General features: G+C 30.4%; 2 protein-coding genes and 1 long non-coding RNA gene across 5 annotated transcripts; 2 read left to right on the top strand and 1 right to left on the bottom strand.

Moving 5' to 3' along the window:
• The first annotated feature begins 22 nt into the window (after window positions 1-22).
• On the top strand, window positions 23-7,675 carry LOC141461174 (uncharacterized). Of its 2 annotated transcripts, XM_074141963.1 has the most exons (5): window positions 23-162; window positions 341-525; window positions 605-730; window positions 2,688-2,898; window positions 6,565-7,675. In XM_074141963.1, exons 1-5 carry the CDS (start codon window positions 136-138, stop codon window positions 6,679-6,681), a joined length of 666 nt encoding a protein of 221 aa, XP_073998064.1. In that variant the 5' UTR covers window positions 23-135; the 3' UTR covers window positions 6,682-7,675. The 2 variants fall into 2 exon arrangements, with proteins under 2 accessions (XP_073998064.1, XP_073998065.1); XM_074141964.1 differs by having other exon boundaries at window positions 2,688-7,675.
• On the bottom strand, window positions 6,484-10,949 carry LOC141461177 (uncharacterized). Its single transcript, XR_012462640.1, has 3 exons — window positions 10,654-10,949; window positions 9,659-10,542; window positions 6,484-8,391 (listed from the first exon to the last, which is right to left on the bottom strand). It is a non-coding gene; the product is annotated as an uncharacterized lncRNA (long non-coding RNA).
• On the top strand, window positions 9,152-26,767 carry LOC141461172 (probable phosphorylase b kinase regulatory subunit alpha). Of its 2 annotated transcripts, none has more exons than XM_074141959.1 (26): window positions 9,152-9,384; window positions 9,461-9,619; window positions 9,703-9,919; window positions 10,005-10,087; window positions 11,139-11,208; window positions 11,488-11,609; window positions 11,682-11,870; window positions 12,018-12,170; window positions 12,269-12,442; window positions 13,470-13,683; window positions 13,760-13,869; window positions 15,761-15,908; window positions 20,971-21,043; window positions 21,122-21,213; window positions 21,296-21,466; window positions 21,579-21,717; window positions 21,818-21,954; window positions 22,753-22,925; window positions 23,376-23,498; window positions 23,585-23,674; window positions 23,747-23,885; window positions 24,584-24,636; window positions 25,082-25,237; window positions 25,313-25,366; window positions 25,457-25,660; window positions 25,738-26,767. In XM_074141959.1, exons 1-26 carry the CDS (start codon window positions 9,307-9,309, stop codon window positions 25,954-25,956), a joined length of 3,540 nt encoding a protein of 1,179 aa, XP_073998060.1. In that variant the 5' UTR covers window positions 9,152-9,306; the 3' UTR covers window positions 25,957-26,767. The 2 variants fall into 2 exon arrangements, with proteins under 2 accessions (XP_073998060.1, XP_073998061.1); XM_074141960.1 differs by lacking the exon at window positions 15,761-15,908 and adding an exon at window positions 18,848-18,992.

Raw genomic sequence — 26,767 nt, forward strand, 5'->3', positions numbered from 1 at the left:
TTGGTCTATCTGTTGTTGCACTGTTTTGAAACAAAAGCTTTTAGTTTTTATTTATTTTTTCCTTAAAGTAATTTACAATTAAAAATATATTTTGCTACATTAAATGTTATTTAATATTAAACCGTCTAGAATGTTATGGATAATACCTCCCCATTATACTTGGTAAGTTATTAATTCTGTTTGTACTTCATTTGATATTCATAGCTACGTTTTAGTTTTTCAACCGATTAGGATTGTACCATGTTATGAAATTTTAAATTGTCACAGTTTTAAATTCGAAAGTTTTTTAAAAATATTTCTTCACTGTTATAAAATTGTGAAACGTTAATTTAATTAATAGGCACATCAAAATGGAAGGATTGCTGATAACCATTTGAAGCTAAGGAAGTACGATGAAGCAGTGGAATGTCATCAGAAAGCTTCGGAATTACTGGCACAGGCTATGACTTTAACAAAATATACTAAGGCCCTTGAATCTTTACAGTTACAACATGATTATCATGTAAAACAGACAGATATCATAAAGTAAAGTCCGTTTATTTGATTTAATAATTTTTAGCCTAGTTTAGAAAGTATAATCATTTGTTTATTTTGTTCTTTGTAGAGCAAGAAAATTACAATTTGAGATACGCCAACAATTAATTGAATTAAGAAAAAAGAAAAAGATGGAAAAAAGAAATTCATCTGCTGCTGTGCAGAAAGATCAAGATTTGCAGTGGGCAATATTAAGGTACACAGTTTTGTATTTAATGATTTTTTAGGTAAAACTTAAGTGAATCACATTTATTAGTCATATTTATTTCTGGCAAGTTGAAAAGTCATACGAGAAATTTTTTTTTTTACTTTGAATCAATTCATTTAGGTGCTTGATTTTATATAATTTATCAACATTATTTAATTTTTAAAATACATTATTCAAAGAAAAAATGAGGGATTAATCTTATTATAAGGATTAATTTTACAATTAGGTGTTGACTATAATTTAATTGTATGGTCATTAACATTAAGAATATGCAGAATATTTAAAAAATAATTTTTAATTAAGTGTAGTTATTTCCACCGCCAATACAATCCTGTAAATTTTCGATTTTGAATTTTCACCCGGAAATATCTGTTTTGGGTGACTACTGAATCAGAAAAAGCGGTTCTTAATTTTTTTTGTGGAAACTTCACATTTGATATTTTATCTTAAGTGCTGCCTGGCAAAATGTCTCCAATAAAACCTGCCAACCTCCAAAATGCCACCAACGTTTGATTATATTTTCTCAAGAAAAAAGAAGCTCTTCTTTTAACTTTTTTACTCGCTTATTATATGTGTATATTTATATTTTTAGTTTGACGGTTTGTAAAGTTTTGCTTGGCAAATTTTTGGTAATGCATTCTGGTGGTGAGGTCGATTAAGTTATTCTTTTTAGTATCACTTAAATGCAATGCGCCCTATTACCTGTATAATAGAAATAAATAAATAATATAAATTTATAATAAATTATAAATTAAATAAGAGTCAAAGTGAATAAGGTAAATTCTAAATATGAAGAAAATCAGTTCAACAAAAGGGCCATTTTACTGAAAAAATTCGTAACAGGTTTTTAGTAGTAATATAAAAAATTTCAATATCATACTTGTGTTTTTAGATACAGCTACAGGACTACGGCAGTTTTTTTAAAAAATTTAAAAACTGCAAAAATTGAAATAGGATTTCTTCAATTATAGTTGTGAAAATCCTGACAAACTGAAATTTTAATTAATGAAAGAAACTCAAATCCATTCTCATTTTCAACTTGTTATTAAATTTTATATGGTAGCAATTTAATTCTAGTTTATTGAAATGAATGTAGTTTTGTTTTTATATTATTCACTTGAACCCTGAGCGCAATTTTTTTTTCAAGCGCTAGGTGTGAATGTGTGAGGTAAACAGAATAACTAAAAACACTAAATGCAGAAAGCATTTAGCAACATACACTCAGTGTTGACGATATTGTTGCTTTCCTGTTTGAGGTTTTAAACAAAATTTGTCAATCGGAAAGGCGACTTTACTTTTCTTCAGTTTTCATGCGATTTTCTTGAAAATGAGTTAACTATTTTCTTTTAAAGTTTTTTACATTAATGGGAACGTTTTCACAGGAAATTTGATTTATTGAGAGACTTCTAAGAGTATCCTTGTAAATGCTACGTCAGAACAAGGTATGACTCTTCCAGCTACAAATAAGGTGCATTTGACGCTATGACGGAATACCAAGTTTGAAGAGAATTGGTTTTGGAAATCGGAAAAACCGCTTAACATGCAGTTTTTAGAAACTAATTTGAGAATTCTGGAAAATCTAAGAGTTCCGTTTCCCTTAGATACGGAAACAAAAGACATGATGACAGATAAAGAGTGTCGCACACCTTGTTTGGGATATCTTGCTAAATATTCCAACCATTTTATTGAAATATTTTTTATATTAGATTGATTGAGTAGATAAACTTCCCTTATAAGTGCCAAATTTAACTTTAGTTTATGACAAATATATATTTTTTTTTAAGAATTCCATGTTTAAAAAAAAAATGGAGTCGGAGAAATATGAGGGTGATTGAGACTTTTTATTTGTAATTATTACATTACTTATGAATCTTTTAATATTAATTTTATATGTTTGCAATTGTATATTTTATTGAGTTTTACCAATATTGCTAATGATGTAAAGGACAATGGAAGAAGCAGACTCATTGCTGGGGATGCTTGGCCGACGCGGAGTTGTTGGTGAGGATAGTAGAGACGGCTGGCAAGTAGAAAATAGTCCATCTTCCTCTGATTATGTAAAACATCCAAAAAGTGAAGCGACTGTTATGGAAGAATTAAGAACAGTGAATACACAATTAAGAGGTCTAGTGACTGAATTATTATCTCAATTGGAGGTTAGTAGACGTGAAATTGAAACACTTAGAGCTAGACTAAGATTATATGAAGATGATTCGGTCAGAGATTTAGAACCATTGGATTTACCAACATTTGATTATTCTACTTTGTAGAAATAAACAAAGTAAAATAATCAATTATACAAATAAACATTCTTCCCTTCTCTCCCAAAAAGAGTTAATATTGACCACCTCACATACACTAATTGATATCTTACTATTAAACATAATAGCACATTAAGTTTGTTTATTAATAGTAGTAGTCATATAATTTTAGGTCAGAATGTCAATTTATTTTACATACTGGCTCAGAATGTTTTATTTTTTTTAATAGCTTTATTCGTAAGATAAGAAAATCACCGAGAAATAAACAATATTTTATCATTCATATGTAAAGAGGAGATTTCTTTAATCACAATTGTTGATACATTGTAAATAATATTCAATTTTAATGGATTTACTTCTTGATTCCTGATTTATTTATTTTTTTAATTTAACCATTAACTATAGTTTTTTTTTTTCTTACTTTTGTTGAGGCAAAATTCCTAGTTTTAGCTATTATCTTTTATTTATAATCAAATTTAGAAATCTTAAATGATACAAAAAATGTTGCCACTGAATACAACATAAATACCCTTTAATTGAGTATCATTAAAATGAATATACAAACATATATTCTGGGAAAATTGTTTTATTTTGTAAACTTACGTATTTTAGTAGAAAGCAAATAAAGTAAGTAAATAGTGATGAATTTCTATAAAAGTGGCGCTTTTTCTTTTGGTAAAAGAATTTTTTTTATTTTGTTGTAATTTTCGAACATTTTATATTTTACAAAAGGTTGTGGGAGTTGTGTAAAAAGTAGGAGGTATTAGATGTAAGAATTGTAATTGAGAGTTTCTATCACTTGCAGTAGCCTGATTATTTATATTTCAAATGTTGTGTTGTTCATTAATTTTCTAAAAATATCTGCAATTAATAAAGTAAAACATTATTTTAGCAAACTTTTTGAAATATTAAGCGATACCAAATTTTCAATATATTTCTCTTATATTTTTCGCATTAATTTCTGTTTACAGGGTGCTTTAGGTATATGTCTTATATCTATTATGTACTATGCATTCTTCGGTCTATATGTTTTATATGTTCTTGCAATATTCATAAAATTACCGTCCTTTTAAAAATTAAAATAATAGTAAAAAAAAAAACTTAGTGTTCAACTCGCAAAAACTTTATCTTCAGTTATTGTTTTGTAGTTATTATTATTATTATTTAATTAAGTTATTTTGGCTTTAAATCCTTTTTGAAGCAAGCGAAATCTAAATAATGTTTTTCGACGTAAAATAGCGGAAATTCTTGAAATTAATCACTTTTGTACCTTTGACAGTTGTAATTAATTATTTGTACGTTTTAGTCCGAGAATGTGATTGATTCCACTATTTAGCTTACAATCAAAATATCGTTATCAGAAGCGTTATCTTAGGCCAGTATTCAAGGAATATCCTTTCCATAAGAATGTTTAGGGGTTTGAGTTTCCCTGTTCTATAAATTGTGACATCTTAGCAACCATCTAAGGGAGGAGTTTTTAGAATGATGAAAGTTTCGCCTAGAATCCGATTTTGTGGAATAGCGAAATATGTGCATGTTTTAGGGTTTTACAATGTTTTACAATGGAGAAATATATTTTTTTTCGCTTGAAATATATAAATCGGGCTTCGTTTTTGTATAAACGGGTGTGATATTAAATTCCGACTAATGCAATGAAAGTATGAATTTCAGCATTTCTGTTTTTCTTTTGATCTAAAGAATATACTTTTATATCAAATGGCAACAATATTCACAGATTACTACCTTGTTTATATAATTTTTTTAAAAATTATTAAAATATTACTTTAGCATTAGTCTGAATAAATATTTATTTTTTTTGAACGACAGCAGAGACAATTATGTTCTTTTTTTTATGATTGTATAAGCAAAATTTTATTGGTTCCATACAATATTAAGAAATAAAAAGTATTAGGATATAATAACATCATTAACTATTTGATTGTATTTTCTAATTAATGGCTTTGTCATCATCGTTTGTGATAAAGTGAGTAGTATATACGCGCAATTATTTTTGGATAAAAGAAATTTGTTATTTTAGAAAGAGAGTAATTTGGTAAGAGTTAGAGGTACATTGTACGAGATTATAAAACTGTTTTACACATGTTTTTTTAATCTTAATTTTTCTGCAACTGCATAAAATTAGTTTTAAACTATGTGTAATTACAAAATACGAAAAGAATTCTGTAGTAATGTATGTAAGGTCAAGAATTTTTTTATTAAATAACTTAACTGAAACTTACACTAGTTTTATAATATGAATTAAAAGTTATTTTAAAAGTAAGTGTCCATAACGTGCTGTCGTTTGTGATATTTCACTAAAATAGGCAACTAAACATTTACTAATATATTCATCTCATTTTTTAAGTCACACAGTCACAGTCTAAAGAAAATATTATTTTATTTTTTATTTTGAATTATTTAATTTTTATTTTTAATTACTAGGGAGGCAACAACAAATGTCCACTAGAGTTAACATTGAATAGGGGAAGGTTTTTTTAAATCGATTTCTTGTTTTTACTAATCTTTTTCTGGCTTATATAATAAATTATCGATAGTAAGCTTCATAACCACTAGAACAACATCCTCGGGTGTTACTCTGGTGGCTAAGTAAGTAGGAAATCCCTGATTCAAATCCTGCGAATTGCTATTTTTTATTTGCTAGAAAAATAAAAGTTAATTGTAAATTATGTGCTTCCGCTCCCGTCCACGACACCCGCGTTAAACCCTGCCTGTAAAAGTAGGCGATTACTTTACTTGTACTCCTCTGCTAATTTAAAAATTAATAATTATTTAACTCTTTATTAAATAAATACGTTTAAGTATTTGAAAATATGGATTCAGTTGATGGAAAATAAATATTCTGTCCTATTAATCTTCCACTAGTACAATGGAAATTTACTTTTTCTTTTTTTCTTCCTTTATTGCGATAGCCAGCTTGTAATTTAGATTATGAGGAATGTCAAATCAACTTTCCCGGCTAAGATTTATAATTGGGTGTATTGTCAGATAGTGAAGGTCTTCTATTTATTTGCTTCTTTTTTTTCAATATTTTGTTCACTCACCAGTCCGTGAGCGAGAACATAGTTTTGTATTCAAGGGCCTAAAAATCTGCATTTCAGTAATAACATAAATTCGTTGACTATCACTCGCGAGGAAAAAAAATTCGTATCGTTATTCGCCCTCACATGTTAAAATTTAACGTCACTAATTACTTTTAGATTGAATAATTATCATATTAATTTACGGTTGCAGAAGATAAGTTAGAAGCTAGAATTTAGAAATTTTGTATGACCAACTAAACTATACAATAGATGTTAACAGATAGAGATTTTTATTTTGATATAATGACAAACATTTGTTTGTATCAAGGCATTTAATTGATTTATATCAATTGAAAAAAAAAGTATAGTCATAAACAAGTAAAATTCTTAGCTATTCAATATTTCCTTTTATTGATAATGTGTACAAAAAATATTAAAATTTTGTGTGTATATATATGGATGATAAGTTTTTTTGGACAGCTACATATATATTTTTATTTAATTTTTTTTTAAATTTAAGGTGCAACATCTGAAGTCATTGGCGCCCTATATATATTTTTACTTTTCGAGAAATAATTCCATGACGGGTGCATTATTCATAAAAATTTCTCTTTTGAAACTTTTGATGAGTCAGTAAATAAATGGCCTTAATTTCTTCAGTAGATATTGTGATATTTCTTTAAATATTAAGTGAAGAACATTTAATATTTTGTATAATATCGTATTTTAATATTATATACGTTAGATTTAGTTAGTGATTATTACTTTTTTTTATTCATAATATGTAAAATAAATATTTTGTTTATTGTTGAAATTCCCTTGCATGAAAAATTAAAATAAAAATGTGAAGGACATTAAAAGCAATATTTTGCAATTCATTGCATATATTGGATTATTTCTTTTCTTTTCTTTTTTTTTTCTAAAGGCGTTGTGTTTATTAAACATAAAAAGTAACGCAATTATTGTGATTTATTCTCATTAACAAATATAAGTATAAATATAGATAGATGAAAATATACATACATTTCTGCCGTTTTTATACAATCAGGGTTCATTGTGATTAGATTTTTTTATTTTTAATAAATGTACGGCTCTTCATTTTGGTGGATGTAGGGAACCACATAATTTGGCAAGTGTCTCGATAAAGAAGTATATTTATATAAATCCATTAGAGTAATGTGTTCATATTTTTAGACAATGAAAAATTTATATACTTATATGTTAATAATAAAAGATTAGATGTTCAATTGACTTTTACGAGGTAATTTAAGAAAACTCTACAAATTGAAAAAAGTATATATATATATATGCAAGTAACAAAAAGTTTGTCGTTAAGTAGATGTTTTAGTATCTTACAAATAGTATCGATAAATATTTTGTATGTTTCGTGATAATTATAATATACATTTTAGATAAAAGGAGACCATAGTCAATTTTTTGACTTAACATTTTTTACCTACTTGACCACCGTCAAAAATAATTATGTAATGTATGTAATAAAAAAGAAGAGTGTAAATTACTACAATTTAGCCATACTATTGTTTAATTATAACATGTATATATATTTCTTTTTTTTTTGAATAAATATAAATTGTAATTCAAAAATAAAAAATAAAACTGTTTTAAGTGTTCATAGTATATTTTCCTCTTGCATGATTGACATAGTCTTCTGAATTTATATATATATTTAATCTAGTACCAAGTTTTATGCAATTTAAGAATGGTTTGCATTGAATCTAGACTTTCTGGGATTTTGCGTCACTGTTTCCAAAATTAAAATAAAGGCTCGTGGATTCTTTAAAGGTGATCGTGGCAATTAGCTTCGTCTAGGAGGATTCACCACTTCTGTCAGTTTAGAAACGGATCCTTGCACCAAATGCTAGCAGAAAACTAGTGAATTCGACAACAATAAACGGCCATTTGCGAGCAATTGGCGTGGTCTCGGAAGGTTCCAAGAATCAACATCTTTCGCACCAAGAGAAACAGCACTATGGCTTGAGAACCAAAATAATTCTTGAAATTCATTACAAGTACATTTCTTGTCACTCAAGTCCGCTTGTTCATGCCGAACGTCCTTAGCAAACGAAAATTTGAATTTTGAGCATCTCTTACTACCCATCTTAAAACTAAAACCTGGAGTTACTTATTGAATACTATCTTTATATTCCCTGGCCCTCACTGCTGTTAAGAGAGCTCTATTGGCAATATCGATACTTACTCTGCTATCATTAGTTCTCAGTTCTTCCGCTAAATAGCGTGGGTATGTATAATTTATAGTTTTTATTTCTTGGAAAACATAATTATCATTAATCAACTTCATTTGATGAACAGTATTGGCTGTTTCAATCTGAAAATGATCATAAATCAATGAAATACAGTTTTTATAAGAGTTAATCTTGAAATAAAAAGTATTTTATTCTAAGATAATACAAATTAAAACTCAATCGTTTCTAAAGATACACTGTTATATCACAAGAATTAAAGTAATATGTAAATAGAAAATAAAAATTTAAGGTAATATTTTTAAACGGATCAGTCTTTTAGAATGAAATCGTAGCACTGTAAATCATTGTGGGAGTAAATTGTTTGATGTTGAATTACTCCGTTGCAATTTTACTTTTGTACTAAACTTGTTCTAGTCAAGTTACACTTACTGCCATAAACTTATAAATGATTGGTTTATTTAGTTTCTTACTTACTAGTTTATTACTTTAGTAACTTTTAAATTAGGACAGAGGCGATTAGCAAACATTTTACAAGAAATTTCTCATATTAAACACTAAATAAAATTCAAGGCCTAGATCGGGAATCGAACCCAGTACCACAATTACCTTACTGTCAATATAAATGCATAAAAATGAAAGAAGTAGCGTTGACATGTACTTTTAAATTAATGCTTTTAAGAACTCAAACCTTGTTTTAATAATTTAACAGTTTGCTTATTTGTCTAAAAATATAACTTTTATTTAGTTTAACTTTGTTATGACCTCAATGTAAAATGTATCATTGATTTTGTCAATCGTTGTACACCGTTCGTTGAATTCTTTATAGATTTGCACTTCCATCCATGTTTACACGGCTTAAATGAAATAGTCTTCTAAAACTATTTCAGTTAGTTGCAGAATGCAGATTGCAATCAACAGTTGTGATGGGATGCATAATCTCACAGCCCCTACTCGGTTGGTGAAGGTTTCAATATCCAGGTTATTGTAATGTGAGCACTGAGCAACAGTCGTTAATTAATGAAATTTAAATAGTCACAATGAGGAGTAGAACTAATTCTGGCGTAAGATTGGACTATTACCATAATATTGTACATAAAGTTATAATGTGTCATCAGGTAAGAGATCATGCTTTGAGTTTATTTACCTGCCAAAAAAATAATATTGTTTTTTTAATGGCTCAAATTATTTTAGAATCCAGTTACAGGACTGTTCCCAGCAAGTCCTGATAATAAACATGCATGGGTAAGGGACAACGTATATACAATACTTGCAGTTTGGGGGTTGTCTATGGCTTATAAGAAGGTAGCTGACATGGACGAAGACAGAGCTAAAACTTATGAATTAGAACAAGTATAGTAAATAGCAGCAGTTACTTTTCTGTAAACTTACCGGAGTTGCTTTCTTTTAAGTTATTGTTGTGATATATTTTACAGAGCTGTGTGAAATTAATGCGCGGACTGCTAATGGCTATGATGCAACAAAAGGAAAAAGTTGAAAAGTTTAAAACATCCCAGAATCCATCAGACTCATTGCATGCTAAATATTCTTCTTCTACTGGCCAAATTGTTGTCGGAGACAACGAATGGGGTCACCTTCAGATTGATGCAGTATCCTTATATCTGCTTATTCTAGCGCAAATGACCGCTTCCGGTAGTTTTGTCTTCTTTGCTCATTTCTGATGATAACTTATTTGATCAGAATTTATTCGCATTATTATACAGCAATTTTTCCCCAGGTTTACAAATAATATTCGGACTCGATGAAGTTGCATTCATTCAAAACTTGATATTTTATATAGAATCTGCATACTGCATTCCTGTAAGTAGTCAAAAATTAGTAAAACTTTGATAATGTTGTTAATACGAAGTTATTAGGAAAATTTCATGAGGTATAATAAGCAGCATAACCTGTAAATGTTTCTTGTAATTTTTTTTTTTTTTTTAACTGTTTTTAGTCAAAAAATTGTGAATTCAATCTGGGCCTTACATTAAAAATCATAGCTGCTTCAATTCATTTCAATCTTACATAAGAATTTTGTAAACCTTGTAGATTGAAGAATGCAAAAGAGAAGGATATAAGCAAAAACTATTCTCTATTTTAAATATAGCTACATAAAGTACCTTTACAAAAAATTATCGTTACCATGACATCCTCACTAAAACAGGCCGAAGACATGATGGCAGTTGGAGGTCCATAAAGGAACTTCCAGATATCATCTTCAAATCTTCCTCCAGTTTTTGACATGTTCCGTGGTTGTCAGAGTAGCTAGTGACCTCAAATAAAATAAACAATTTCTCAAACTTGTGTTTTACCTACTCACCGAAGATAGTAACTATTGCAATGATTGCAAGATTGTAAAAATAAGTTACCGCTAAGTAACTTACAAATTATTAATAATTCTTTTCAAATGTTCGAAGTTATTGGTGCTCGGAGCGTTTCCAGTCAGTCTCCGTTCTCTCGTTACATTTTCTACATCAAGAATCTTGGTGCGCTATCAGAGGACTTGATGTTGGGAGTTTGTTCCTTTCATTTGTCGTCCTGGACTGATTGAAAACCATCGTAAGATTAACTCATTCACCACTACGTGCTACATGCCGATTGGATTTCACAATATTTAGAAATCCTAAATGCCAAATTATACTTAAATATATTGAACTGTAATCAGTAAATTAGACTGATATTCTTTAGTCTGACAATTAATCTGACCCTAGAGTGTAACTCCAGTTATTAAATTCTGTAGATGCCTCTCCCACATTTAAATCTGCAAGTCAAAGCTTCAAGAATAATCATAAAATTTCGCTAGTAAAAATTATTTGGAATATCTTAGTAATCCATATGCACTTCACTATGATTTTATTTTATTGTATAGGATTATGGAATTTGGGAAAGAGGAGATAAAGCTAATCATGGTCTTCCTGAATTGAATGCAAGTTCCATTGGTAAATTATTTAATATTTAATTTAAAAGTTATTAGAAATATTTCTATCAGTAAAATTCAAGTAGAACATTGATTGAGAAGAGATATATTCTTTTATTATTAAAATACAATTTACTTACTTCTATTGGAAAAACAAAAATCTATCACCGCTAATTACAATATGTAAAAAAAAGCAATAGATAAATAAGTAGAATACATGTAAAACACGGTTTCACAATTGAATATGTTATATACCTAATCATTATTTTTAAGTGAGAATTATTTTAATGTAAATTTTCAGGTATGGCGAAAGCTGCTCTCGAAGCAATGAATGAATTAGATTTATTTGGAGCTCGTGGTGGCCCATCATCAGTAATTCATGTTCTCACCGACGAGGCTCAAAAGTGTCGCGCGGTGCTACAGGTATTAAGGCTAAAAACAATTGCTTATCATTTTATTTTAAAAAAAGTAATGTCAGCACTAAATTAATTTTAGTCAATGCTACCAAGAGAATCAAGTTCAAAAGAGTTGGACAGCGGTCTACTTTCAGTTATAAGTTTTCCAGCATTTGCTGTAGACGATCCACAACTTATAGATATAACAAGAAATGCTATTGTCACTAAACTTATGGGCAAATATGGTTGTAAAAGATTTCTAAGAGATGGGTATAAAACACCGCGTGAGGTAATCCATTAGAAGTTGCTTACTAAATCACTAATTCATTATACATTTTTTGTTTATATTACAAAATGATTGAAAAATGTATTGAAAAACAAAATTGTTTGTATTTTTGTATCTGCTATCACTTTATGTAATATTTTTTCTTTAAAGGACCCCAGTAGATTATATTACGAACCAAATGAATTGCAAATTTTTGAAAATATTGAATGCGAATGGCCACTCTTTTTTTGTTACTTACTAATTGACAGTATTTTCCAAAAGAATAAAGAAGCAACAGTTAATTATAATGAAGCTTTGGAAAAGGTAAACACAATGTCGAAAACTGCAGCTTAAAATATTTTTACCATTCATAGTTAAAATGATTTTGTCATCAATTTCAATAAAAACATTCTTTCTTTTAGGTATTAGTACGTGGAAAAGATGGAGTGAAATTAGTACCAGAAATGTACGCCGTTACATCTAAAAATGTAAATGCTGAAATTGCCGAGCCTAACTCGCAAGACAGAGTACCTGTAGGAAGATGTCCATTTTTGTGGGCTCAATCTTTGTATTTACTTGGAAAACTTCTTCAAGATGTTAGTTATTTCTCAGAGCTAAGTTTATTTATTATTTTAGTTAGTATCATCGAAACAAAGTCAACCTTTGTAAATTTGTTGAAATATTTATGAGTAACAATTTGCGTGTTACAGATTCTCAGTAACTGGGCTTCTACTTATTAATATTACTTAAACCTTTGAAGTCGTAAACATTGTGGACCGTGAACGATTCTAAAGTTTAACCATTTCAGGCAGATAGGTTCCCTAATTAGACTGAACGCTATTATAAATTTTGTCGTTTAGTCCAAATTAGACATTTTTAATTTCATCAGCTTCAAGGTTTGACAACAATATTTTGTGTTGTGTTATTGTTATAACAAAACAATAATGTAACAATATAAGTTGTGTTAATAACATTAAGAGAAACAGATTTGAGAATGTGAAATCTTCTAAATATTTTGGAACCATACGTATTTACAAAGCAGCGAGAGGCTAAAAGCGAAATCCAAGATAGTTAGTTACTGGTAGCCTATGCTTCTTTTTTGCTGAACTGGATTATGAAATCTAAGTCCATGTTGCGCAAACGTTAACTCCGTATTTACAAAATTATTGTTTGTCCGATGTAATGAAAAGATCATATAGTGAGCCGTAAAGGTAGTTTTATGGGAGAACAATTTGGATAAAAATATTTTGTCTAAACTGAATAATGGAGTTTGGAAATTAAGTGAGCTGAGTGAGCTACATGCTTCGTCAGACATAGTAGCAGAAAATGAAGGAAAAAGATCTGTCTGAATAAAAAATAATGAATTTGCCTGAACATCGGAATGTATCAGTTTCTATTAAAATAACATTTTATTACAAAATAACTTAGAATTAATTTATTTAATTTTGTTTTTCGATTCTCTGTTTTGGATTTTACTTGTTTTTTGAGTTAATCAACTAAACTGGACGGTTAATAATATTTATTTCTAGTAATAAAAAAAAAAGTATCAATGGGTGAAAGTCCAAAATACGCTTGCTAGGGAGAAAAATAATGGTAATTCAAAAAGAATGCGATTGTTTCCAGGGCTTTATAGCTGCTCCAGAGTTAGATCCACTGAATAGACGCTTATGTTCGGAAAAGAAGCCCGATGTTGTTGTTCAGATTGTCATTTTAGCCGAAGATTTAGAAATGAAAGAAAAATTAAGGGAACATGATGTAGACGTTCAAACGGTGGAAGAAGTAGCACCCATTGAAGTACAACCTGCTAGGGTCCTTTCGCATTTGTATACTTATCTAGGTGGGTTGTAGAGGTCTTTTAAATTTAATCAGCTTCATTCGTTTGTTTTAGTTAATAAGTTCTTTACAACTTTTAGGGAGAAATGAAAAATTAAATTTAACTGGAAGAATTTCAAGAGATGTTGGCATACTCAGCACCAGTAAATTGTATTCGTTAAATGATAAAATATTTGCTTTCACACCTCAGGTAAATAAGTCTAAATTTATTTTTCTCAAAAAATAATAATAATAATATGAACGCTTTTCTTTTTCATTCTCGTCTAAATTCTTAAACTATTCTTTCAAACTACGTATACTTTCAGTCTGATTTATTAACTCTTACATAAAGTCTTATAAAATCTAACTGCGTTTCAATAATTTTTTTTCTAATCCAGAAATCCTGTCAAGTATTTCTGGGAACACTAGAAAATAAATATGCTAATTTAAAAAAAAAATGTCTAATTTAATTTGGTGAGGGTGCTTTGCAAGCCTCCGTTTCCTTTTGTTTATTTCATTATAATTTCTTTTCACTTTTGAACCAAAACTCAAAGAGTTTTTTGCGGAAATTTCTTTTCTTTGTATTAAGGGAATTCCAAATCTTCATGGTACATCTTACAAGTCTCATCTATTGAAACGGATTTCTTTGGTATTGTTACTCATTACCGAAGAAGTAACCGCCTTTTACTTGAAACTTACAGGAATGGTTGGAAAAATTATTGCAGTATGTATAGTTTACTCACTTCCGGGCATTTTAATTTTGATTGTACCGATTTAAAAACTTGTTTTAAATTTGAATTTGGATTTAATTTGTATACGAACTATATCGTATGTGCCGCTGGTTGGTTTTAATATTTTTCTTTATAATAAGTTTCACACTGACTCTCCCTTTTGGCTTAACTGCTGGTTTAAAGTGGGAAATAAATCCTATCTAGTTCTTTTACTATTTACACAATCTTCAGCTTAGAAAAGCAACTTAGGTGCTTTGGATGAAGCACCAGACATACCTCAAAGAAGAGTATAAGTAAGTTATAAGATATTTATGTCAAATGACCTCTGGTCAAGGTGAAAGAAGAGGAAGATGCTCGCAGAAAAGAGATTTAGTTTACAAAAACCTCTAGAGAGGTTATTTATTTATTAAAAAAGTGAAGTTCTTTAGATAGGACTCATGTTACATGTACGGAAGTATGTTAGGAAAACAAGAATGCAGAAATAGTAATGGTTGTCCAAGGCATACTGTGGAAATATCGTTTTAAAGCCTTTGCAATGCAGAAATAGAAGAAAAGATACATGAAGACCAATTTTATCCGTGTAACTTCTGGTTTCCAAATGGCTACCATCTCTTTTGCTATTCTGACGAGTTTTCTAGTCCATTAGACAAGGAGAACTTTGTTTAATCTGTTTCTCTATTAAATTATTTATGGATGTTGTTATTCCCGAATTGGCCTTAATTTTACTCAAGTAGAAATTTAAAGTACTCAATAATACTTTAAATACTTCAAAAATTGTAGTGCTTTCCTCTTAACAGAGTTTATAGTATCTGAAAAGACTTCTCCAATTCTTCTTAGTGGTGCCATTTAAAGTAGGATATAATTTTCCTAGAGTAAAGATGGCGCTTATTATAATGCAAACAATTGCTTCTTATTTATACGGCTGATTTTGATATTTATATTGATATTGATCTTACATAATTCTTACTGTCCTTTATTCTTCTATTCTTTGTATGTAGTATAAATTGCAAGGTTAAACTGGCTAATTAGGTTTTAGGTCAGTCATATTTTTTGAGGAGGAAGGAGTTTCTTGTAATGAATATTCTGCATTTTCGAATACTATTTTCTAACTTCATTCCCGCGATTGTATCTATAAGTTTTCTCGACAAAGTTATTAGACCTCCTAACAATGTAACTTTTATTTGTAATGAAAACTGTTAAGAATAAGTTAGTTTTCAAATTGCACCCATTTTTGTTTAGAATTCTTTTTTGCCAGGCAAAAATTTTCTTTTGTTTAGAAAATGTAAAATATAACTTCTTTTACTTCAATAAATTCTGTTTTAGAAATAAAACAGTAATTTATCCATTTTTATTTAATTTATTTTTACCCAGCTAACGGACCAAACACGTTATTATATTGCGTCAGATAATGAACTGGTGATAGATATATTCAAAGCCGAGATCAACTTCTTAAAATCTAGTTGGAAAAATATCCTCGGCCGACCAACAGTTATACTGACCATGAAGAACATTTATCTAGGTATATTACTATATACTAAGATTTTTCTGTTTCATTATAGGTTTTTCTGTTTATATTATTTCAATTAATTTTTTTTAAATAGAAAAGTGTTTTGAATGCTTTGCGTTTCCTAATCTTCTTTTTGCATGAGAAAAGAAGTTGTATGTGCTTGTCCGTCATCTTTTCTTTATTATTTCAAATTGCCAAATCATCTATGCAAAGGGGAAGTTCGTTATGTGAAGAGTTATTGTTGTAACAGAAATTCCTTTTTGACCTTAACCTATCTTCCTTGGTGCTTAACATTCAATCAGTGATTTTTAGTATGATAAGTTTCAGATTGTTAGTTTTCTCTTTTCCATTCGTCAAAATGAAAAACTATTTTAATTTAAAACACGCAAAAAACTGTTTGAAGACAAGACTTTCTCTTAATAATGAAAATGTTTTTTGTCGGAATGGCCAACAGTGTCTTTTTTGTAGTTCCAATTTCTTTAAGAGCTTCTGAAAATAGATAATAAAAGATGTTACTAATTTATTGTACACTTATGTTGTATAAAAAACTATTAAAATTTACTTAAGCTACATAGAAAATAAAATTACTCCAGATCGTTATGTAATGTTGACATTTTAATGTCTTATGTCTCCTATTTTCAAAAACTTATGATGAAGGTCACCAATGGTAACCGTTAATGTACAGATATAATAGAGAAATTAGCCTCCAAAAACGAATTTTTGTGGCCATTACTATAAAACCTCATCATAATTTAAGGATTGGCGATTCATTAACTATGTTTTCTTAAAATTATTTTTAGGTACTATACTATACTCAATGAATTTTTCACTTTTTTGAGATTTTTTTTTTCGAAATATCTTTTTAATTTTTTCTTAACTTTGTATAAATATAAAAAGTTTATATGTAAATAATTTTTCTAGGTTAAATTCGTGTTGGGCTCTTTGAGGTGTGTGAAAATATTCCTATAAGTGATCAGTTCCAGGATTGTAGTAAGAGAAAGACGTTTCGGTTCACGACAGATGTTTTATTTTATTTTTTTATAAATTAACTGTACATACTTCTATTTTATTCTGTGAATTGGGATGGAAATCCCAATCGTTTGGCAATAGGAACTTTCAATTGTGTATGTTGTACCCATTTAATAATGTACTTATTGGGTGCTTCTAACCAGATCGTTGGTTTTTGGTGTTTGTTTCGTCATTTAGAACTATAAACTATTCTCTGCGTGTATGAATAATTGGTTTGGGAATGTCTAGAAAAGCCTTTAGATTTCACCCTCATGACAAGCAAAACCAAACTAATTAATATGTGTTTCACTCGGCGATGGTAACCATTCACAATAACCATATTGTTCAATTAATACCCAAGAATATTGGCCGAATTTTTAATCTAGAGGTCCTACACTTTCCGATGGTTATTCACTAATTCCGGGAAGCGTAATTAACATTCAGCTTAATTGAGTTTTTTCATTCAGAGACGGTGTGTGTGCCCTTCCACAGACAAAGCAGGTTGCTCTAGTCTTAACTTGAAAATGGAAGATGCCAATTCCCTGTCATGTGAATTTTCACCACTTTTAAAAAAGCCCGGTCTCGCAAGGAGCGACGCACAACCTAATAGGTGGTGCCTTATCTAGGTTTGTGATGTTTGGACTCCAGATCCAAAAAATTCTGAGCTTCCTCACCGCATCTAGTACGTCTTAAAACTGTGAATCATCAACTCTGGACAATTTTTGTGCTAAGAACCTGTGTTGAATACGAGCCTTTCAGTCACTACAATAATCCCATATCTCATTATCGCCTTGGAGAGTAGAGCATGGCAGTCGATGTATACGCTGGTAATCCAATCATTGTTTTACATTGCGTCTTAAAATAATAACCGATACTTACAAGCAATTTTGAACTCAAGTTAGTCAATTTTCCCATATTGTCAGTTAAATTTTTTACGCCACTTTCATTAAAAATGTGTTTATTCGAAAAGTTACAACCCAAATCATTGATTACCGTCATTTTTTATTGATGATGTTTGCTCTCCATCTACTAACGTTACTTTATTTTGCTGGTCCTTCTCTATTTTAGCGGGCTTTACTTCAAGCCCTATTTTCTTTAACATTCTGCGAACCAGTAATCCTTTTGACAACTTTGATGCTACATGATGTAATCATCTGGTCAAATCTGACAAAATTATGTGATCAGATACATAAAATCTGATTTGATAAATAGAAAATCACATATTTCTTCATATGTTGGTGGTCTATATAGAGATTAAAAGGTGCAGCTGAGAATGGGTCGCTCATTTGGACACTCCTTCGAACTACGATCATGTCTTACTTTTTTTCTGATACATGGTCAACGCTTTTATCAAAAACAAAGAGGAAACCAATTTTGTAAGGGATGTTACTCTTGCCCGTAAGAGCTTCGATAAAGTTTAAGTTTCCGAGTTAGCAAACGCGTCGGTTCCAACAAGAAACGTAATTTTGCTGTCAAGAACCTTTTTTCGTACATGTTTTAGGAAAACGTCGACTGACCTTGAATTTACTTCATTACCTGGCAATCCATTTAAAAGAAGGTTGTAGATAAGGGTGAAGTGTCAGATGCGAATCCAAAACCTCTACTGTACATCTTACATATGTAGATATTGTCTCCGAGATAACATATGTCTGATGTAGAACTCTCCTTTATTTTTTCCTGTGTTCTAGCCTGCCTATTAGTTCATTGTACTAGTGCATAGTTCATGTTATATCAATCAATCAGCAAACATTAATTTCGATATTTTATTTTTCCTATACTTTTTTGCTATAAATTGTTTATTCATGTCTTGGAAAAAATCATTCATTCTTAAAATTTGACTATTGCGTTTTTTTCCTGTGCTGTACTTCAGTCATTTAATCATTATTAGAATAAAACCAAAGCTTTGTTGGTGTGTGTTTTGTGACTAACATTATGTCTATTAGAGTAGTGACTGGGAAGAATACTACATGCGAACGGACGCTGGATTATTGGCAGATTCTATTGTAAAGGATATTAATTTTCTTGGCATGCACTGGAACATGCTTGGTCGACCTTTGTATGTAATTTTTGCTACTAAAGCGTTTGAAGGTTAGTAACTATGTGTACTTGTCACGCTTTATATAATGAAAAAAAAACAAACATTGAAAACTAATTAAAAAAAATTCGAAGTCTAAGGATGTACACAAGTTGTCGCAACTTGAATGCAACATCCATGACTTTGAAAACATTTATTAAATTTAACGAATTTTTAGTAATTTCTTCATTTTGTCTGAAAATTTCAGATATGGGTACACATTTTTTTAAAATTTTCAAAACTGTTAATCTGGAAGCTACATTATTTTATTCACTGTCTTACAATATTTTAAAATTTAAACAAGACGTTTAATCTTTGATTAAAAAAAAAATTAATGTCTTTTTGGAGAGAAAACAGTATTGCTCGGGGGCGTTCTTAGACGTAAGCCAGGCCTTCGATCGTGTTTGGCATCCTGGATTACTGTTCATGTTAAAAAAGAATCTTCCCTCAACAAACTACCTCATTCTGCGCTCCTATCTCTCAGATAGGTTCTTTCAAGTCAGTACTGGCTCAGCAATGTCTTCTTTCTCGACAGTGGGGGCGGGAGTGCCGCAGGGGAGTATACTTGGCTCCGTTCTCTACGCAGTATACACATCAGACATACCTGTACAACCCTCTACACTACTCTGTACATATGCAGACGATACAGCCATTCTAGCCACAAGTACACATCCTTCATCAGCTTCATACAAGTTACAGACACACTTACATAATATAGAATCCTGGGCCAAGAAGTGGCGGATTAAAATGAACCCACATAAATGCCAGCATGCCACGTTTACTCTCCGGCGGGACTCCTGTCCACCTGTCCTCTTCAACTGCAATCCTCTTCCTTGTACAGATCTGGTGGGCTAACTTGGGCTCTACATAGACAAACGACTCACGTGGAACCCACACACTAGACTTAAAAGACAAGCAATGACGAAACGTGCGAAACTGCTTTACAGACTACTTGGACGACGCTCTAAATTGCCCATTGAACTTAAACGTTTAATATATAGTACTATTCTCAAACCTATGTGGACTTACGGACTAGAACTGTAAGGTTCAGCCAAACCTACAAACATACGGACTGTACAAACATTTCAGTCAAAATTGCTCCGACAGATAGCTGACGCTCCTTTCTACGTGACTAACCTCACCCTTCACACCGACCTCAACATTCTCTTCATAGACCAACTCGCCAAGACTAAATACCAAAAATTCCATACTGCTCTCTCTACTTGCTCAAATCCTCTTGTACAGTCTCTCGCCTCCTCTGACATCCCTAACAATACTCCTCGTCGACTGAATCGCCAGTGTCCCCACGACTGCGACTTCCTTACAGTCTGAAGAACTAAATCTCTCCTCTTTCCTACTCATATTCTCCTCCTCAAATTCCCCTCTCTCCTATAGAGAGTGCTACCGCTGGGTAGCTTATCTCCTCCTGCTCTCCTCTCGCACCAGTTCATCTCATTCACCTCCTATTTACTTATTGTATATGTTTATACAGATTGTAAATTACAAAATAAATAAAAAAAATGTCTTTTTTCTGATGGTGTAACATTAAATAAACCAAAGCCAGAATTGATTCCAGTACATTGGGCTTCTATCTTGGATTACAGTTTTTGAGTTTGTTCATAAAACTAATTTTAACATTTTCATACTTATAAGTATCTTTTCAAATAAGAACTTGGCTACGATTGCTACACTTTTAAAGCAACTAACTTATTTTTTGTTGATACATTTTTAATCTTCAGATAAAATTGGAAGGTTTCGAATGAAAAATAACTTAAGTAATAAAGTAAATGAAAACTTTATTATTTTCTTGTTAAGGAGGTGTTGCATTCAAGTGGGATTGTTTTAGTGCATAATTCTTAAATATACCTCTTCTAGCTAAGGATGAAAACCTTTGCTATTATTTTATTTATTATACTTTGATTTTTTAAATTTATTTATAAGTTCAATTTTTTATTTATTAAAAGAGAATTTTCAAAACTTGTTAATTTTCAGATCAAGGAAAAATACCATTGGCAATGATAACTACAATGAAAAAATTGAAGAGTGGTTACATTAGTGGAACGAGGTAGATGAGTTTTAACATACATTAATTTATAATTAATTTGTTTCATCAACATGTTCATTGTTTTGTTTTGAATTAAAGGGTATCTTTTGGATATTTGAATGATTTTCTAATCACATCCTGTATTACAAACCTCAGTTTTCTTGGGTGCCAAGAGCTTGGCTTACCAGATAGTAAAGAATTATTTTTCACACACATATTGCTGTATTGACCAATTCCAGTAGTTCTAATCAAGTTGATTTAATTTTTTTATAGGGTTAAATCCGGAAGTTCAGTTATATTTGGAACAACACATCATGAAATGTATCAATGCTAAAATGAATTTATTATCAAAATCTGGAGCAAAAAAAGCAAATCCTTCACTTCGCCGTAGAATGTCAGTGAAAGGTGCTATTAAGAAAACAAGAGCTATTATTGGAGTTGATTGTAAGTATTGCTTATAAATTAACTAAACTATAAGGAAGTAGGCTTTTAGAAATTATTCATGTATCATTAATTCTGTTCTTGTAAGACAATATTGCTTTTCAATACTGACTAGCTGATAGTAGCAGTCATCAGTCGGAAGAGAGAAGAAATTCTGGCGCGGGACTTGTCCAGCTAGAAGGAGATCCAAGAACTCCATCTCCTGAGAGAGAACCTGCAACTTCTATTTGGAAGCAGGCAGCTCCTAGGCTTAGGTATTTTATATATATATTATTATTTTCTACAATGAACTGCATTGTATTTGTTAATTTTTTATTATTTAATCGCGATTAATTAAATTTCCTATACTTCAAGATGTACGCCAGACACTCAGTATGCTGACACTGAAGTGGAAGAACTGTTAACGATGTTGAGAGAATCCGAAAATCTAGAAGAACAAGGTGATATCCTCCAATATTTAATCGACACCCAAGGATTGAACTATGAAGCAGGTGATTTGAAGAACAAGAAAAATATTAAACAATGGAAGCGTAAAATAAATAAATAAATAAAAATCAAGGAATTTTCAGATTTATAGTTATTTTGCTTAACTCAAAGACTGCTCTGCAGTCTTATCTACGGTACTACAAAGTATTCCTTCGAATTTTGCGGCCAAGTAAAATACACGTATTTATTATTTGTCGTGATTGTGAGCATTGGCATACAGAAACTAGTTTCACTACTCTTTAAATCTTTAAAGATAAGCATAGTTTAAACTGCTGATATTAGTTTAAACGAACGGTTGGCTGTAATCAGTCATTCAAGGAAACGGTTTAATTGCAATTCATTAGTAAGATATTGCAGTAAACCCAAAAAGTCTAGTCATTTACTTCACTTTATTAAAGCCTTCTTCAACCAAAGTTTTACGGGGTGTTGTAGTTTGCCAGCCTGTTTACATGCCCGTGATGCTGCTTTTTATTACCTTTCGAAAAGGTTACTACCTTGGTGGTCCTCAAGGTTAGTGCAGTGTAATAGCTTAGATGTTACGATTGCTACTAGTTTTTCATTCTTCTTGAAAACCGCATTTCATTTCTTGAATGCTTGAATAAATTCGCATATGAATGTTGAATTAGGCAAGAACTCTTTTTCTTTTCTTTTGTTTCTCATTTTTGCTAATCAAAATATTCAATTTAGAGATATTTAAAATCTGTGGTCTGGGAAAATCTTCATTGAAGAAAATATCCAGTTTTACCAAACTGTAAAATATTATAAAAACCGCATTTTTTTTCCAACTATTATTTATTTTATAGGTACGTCCGAAGATGGAACTCCAATCACATTAAAAGAACTACTCAAAGTGCTTTATGAAAAAGCTTGCCAACAAAAATTGTGGGGTTTAGTTAGGCACACAGGCGGCATGCTTGGGAAAAGAGTTGAAGATTTAGCAAAAGCAGTTACTGATCTTTTAGTTAGACAAAAACAGGTATATTTTAGTTTATTATTTTTATCATTATTACTATTAACTTAATATTAAACGCGATCAGTACGAAAAGAGATATGTACGTTTCAATTTGGAACCAATTGCAAAACTTAGATCAAATACATGGAATTTTCAACCTATTATATCACGCTTAATATCATAGTCAGAAAAATGCCATTTGCATCAGCTATACACCTAACTTTTCTCTACATTTCGGTAATGGATTGGTTAAAATCTGATAAATACGGAAAGAGATATAAGAGTTTGAAGTTTTGAACGAATATGAAAACCTTCAAATTTTAACCTTCCATATCACAAAAACTATTGGGACTAGAACATTGTAATTCATACCTGTTATACACCTATCTTTTGTCTACAATTCGGTAAAGAAATTAAGTAATAATTAATAATATTATTAATAATTTTCTGGATTTTTTTTTTTATTCTCTGAAGGTCACGGTTGGCATGCCCCCAATGAATGAACATACTATTACTGCACCACTACCCGAAAATGAATTAAGACAATTGATTCATCAAGCTTATGGTGATGATGAGAGTACAGCAATGTTAAGTCAGGTAGTTTTTAAAAAAAAAATCATTTTATTAAGGTATAATAAAGAATTTAAATTTTCTTGTGATTATTATTATTTATTTTTTTAAAGGAACTGTTGGTATATTTGGCCATGTTTATCCGTACTGAACCACAATTATTCAGCGAAATGTTAAGACTTAGAGTTGGTCTTATAATTCAGGTTTGAGTTTCAAATATTATTAATAACGTTTCATTGCATAGAACTTATCTAGTAATACATATGTTTCGTTAGGTAATGGCTATGGAACTTTCTCGTACACTTATTTGTTCGGGAGAGGAAGCCTCCGAGCATTTACTTAATGTATCGCCATTTGAGATGAAAAATCTATTACATCACATAATGAGCGGAAAAGAGTTTCTCATTAGCAGTGGTAATAATATTTTTTACTTTCAATTACAACTGATATTTTACTTACTTTATAAATTAAGATGGTTCCTTTCGAGAGTTCACTTCAAGGTAGGTCTCCCAAAATCTTATTTTCTACTATCACACTGTAAACCCCCCCTTTCGCCTCTTCCTCTTATCCTACCGATCTTCCTCTTCTTCTTCGTCCTTACTATTACTTTCTTATATCCTGTGTCTAGAAAAAGACTTCACCCGAGATGAAATTCTTACAGTCCACCGCTGTATACCTTTAAAAGGTATTATTATGTATTGGAATGGAGAAGTATCAATTCTGGATTGCATGGAGAGTATTGGTACAACTAAATTACGGAAAAACAAGTTTTTAAAAATACTTTTTATTTAGGAAAGAACAGGTAACCTTATGAATAATACAAAACCGTTAAAAAACCTCCCGTGTTATTAAATTGCTAGTTTCCGTGTAAACAAAAGTATTAAATTATGCAATTATTTTTCATAACGAGTATTATTACAGAAATTGCTTATTTCAAAGCTCAGTGGCCATATCTGGTGGCCTTTACACTATTTACAAGGAATCCACGGATTAGGGATTAGAAAAAAAGAAAAGAAAATTGCAATATATATGTTACAATCGTTAGGATGGAAATTCATCTAATTAAGGATATCAGTAAATCAGCTAATTGTTTAATAATTTTTAATTTGCAGTTGGTGTTAGAAACTTTTCTGTAATCAGCTGCAAATCTGGTAAAGTGAGTAAGGTGTGTATTTGATTTTTATTTAATTTAATTTTTTTAGCATAATTTTATTTTCAGAACTGCACATTACAATTCGTTTAGTAAAATACATTACAAAATAGACATATTACGAGGTGTACATTAAAGGAAAAAAGAAAGCAGAGAAACTATAACCTGCAGTGAAATATCAGATAAAGAATTCTGCGTTTAAGAGATTTAATTATGGACATAACCAATTTATCTACAATTATTCACACTTTGTAAACATCACTTTCTTGAGGAGTAATTGAATATACATTATTTTAGTCTCTGAAAACCATTTATATTTATTGTTTTTGTCATAATTTTGATCCATCATCCAATTGAGGTTAGGTATCATCAAATAAATGATGATATTAAACATTAATTCACTTTTAAAGCACATATTTATTGTTGTATTTATTCATTCATTTTCTGGTCTTCATTGCAGAAATCCCAAATTGGACTTCTTCATACTGAAGTTGCATCACCTGAGGGTGCAGAATATGATCGACAAGGTCAGTGGTTAAGACGTAGAAGATTAGATGGTGCACTTAATAGGGTTCCAAGAGATCTTTACCCAAGGGTTTGGGCTGTCCTTGAAAGGGTAGATCTTAAATTTTATTACTTTTTACGTATGTAATAAATGTGTATTTTATTTAATTAAATAAATTTATTTTAGTGCGAAGGATTAGCTATTGAAGGTAGAATTCTTCATAAAAACCTCACTCATGAAGTAAGTTTTAAAAATATTTGTGAGTTCTCTTTAAATATTAATTTCCTGTTTATAACGACTGTTAATTGTCACTTGAATATCATTTTATAGATGACTTCAGGAGAACTTAAATTTGCCCTTGCCGTGGAAACAGCGTTAAATACAATTCCTCAACCAGAATACAGACAGTTAATAGTAGAAGCGCTTATGGTGTTAACATTAATCACGGAGCATAACGTAGCACCAACACTGGGAGGCATTATAGCTGTAGAAAATTTAGTTCATAAAGCTAATCAAATATTTCTTGAAGATCAAGTAAATTAATTTATTTAACGAAAAACATTTCATTCATTTTAACATCTATAATGCTGCAATAAAATTTTGTATTACAGATCAAAGTTGATGGTGATGCCACGTTATGTTGTGCAAAAGATACTCTGTCGCTGGTTGAAGGTGGGCTACTATGTGGCGGTGCTGCCTATATCTGCCAACATTTTTATGATTCAGCACCTAGTGGCAGTTTTGGTACCATGACTTATATTATGAAAGCTGTTTTAACGCTATTGGATTGTTTTCCAAAAGATGGACAGATTGAATGCAACGTTTCTTGAGTTTTTGAGTTAACATACGACATATCATACATATACATATCAGGATGTTAAAAAAATCAGAATGGTGTTCTCCTTACAACTAAAAAAGTGAATTGTGTTTAGGCTTATTTCATAAAATTTTGGTCATCCTTTTCTTTAACTATCTATCTGTAAGCCAATAATGCCTTCTGTTAATAGCCAGCTAGGTTTGAGGCCAAAAACTCCAACTTTTTTTTTTTTCTGATCTCCTAGTTCTTTCGCCAGATAAAAATGTCACAAAACAGAGGAATTAAAAGTTGCTATTGATTCATTTCAAAACAAGTAGTTTTGGGGAGAAATAAAATCCAAATTTATATCCTTCATTCGGAGATAAAATCTTGATGAAGAAGTATTGTTTTTCGATTACCCACAAAAGGATACTTTTCAACCAAAACGGAAGATAAGCATTCTAGCTGAAATTGATGGAATGCTTTGCTGGAATTTAGAAGTCATGCCGGCTGCTCGTACATTGTAGTGGGTAAATTGGGGTAAATTAGAAGGGTAAATTCTTAAGATGTTTACAAAGAACAGAATTGCTCAAATATCAAGATACAATTTATTTAATAAGATCTGTATTAGTCCACCAAAAAATAAAATAAAGATAAAATCGTTTCAGAGATCTTGGGTTTCTTTGTATTTGATAAATTGTCTTTCAATAGAAAATTATTTAAGTTTTTTTGTAAGTTTTTAATAATGACATACTATTTTGTGCCAAACATTGAGCATTTTTGTTGTTTTAACCTTCTATAAATCAATTTGAGAACTGTAAATGAAATTAAATATTTTCAGCTAA

The sequence above is a fragment of the Rhodnius prolixus genome, unplaced genomic scaffold (assembly GCF_049639745.1).
Source record: "Rhodnius prolixus isolate KJV_2025 unplaced genomic scaffold, Rpr scaffold_6, whole genome shotgun sequence".
In the NCBI taxonomy this organism is placed as follows: Eukaryota; Metazoa; Arthropoda; class Insecta; order Hemiptera; family Reduviidae; genus Rhodnius; species Rhodnius prolixus.

Excerpts from the sequence above, each read along its gene's own strand:
- LOC141461172 (XM_074141959.1), top strand. The coding sequence starts at position 9,307 with ATGAGGAGTAGAACTAATTCTGGCGTAAGATTGGACTATTACCATAAT. Across the intron at positions 11,209-11,487 it reads ATTGAATGCAAGTTCCATTG|GTATGGCGAAAGCTGCTCTC; the intron begins GTAAATTATTTA and ends GTAAATTTTCAG. Across the intron at positions 21,214-21,295 it reads AGAGCTTGGCTTACCAGATA|GGTTAAATCCGGAAGTTCAG; the intron begins GTAAAGAATTAT and ends ATTTTTTTATAG.
- LOC141461174 (XM_074141963.1), top strand. The coding sequence starts at position 136 with ATGGATAATACCTCCCCATTATACTTG. Across the intron at positions 163-340 it reads ATACCTCCCCATTATACTTG|GCACATCAAAATGGAAGGAT; the intron begins GTAAGTTATTAA and ends TTTAATTAATAG. Across the intron at positions 731-2,687 it reads TTGCAGTGGGCAATATTAAG|GACAATGGAAGAAGCAGACT; the intron begins GTACACAGTTTT and ends AATGATGTAAAG.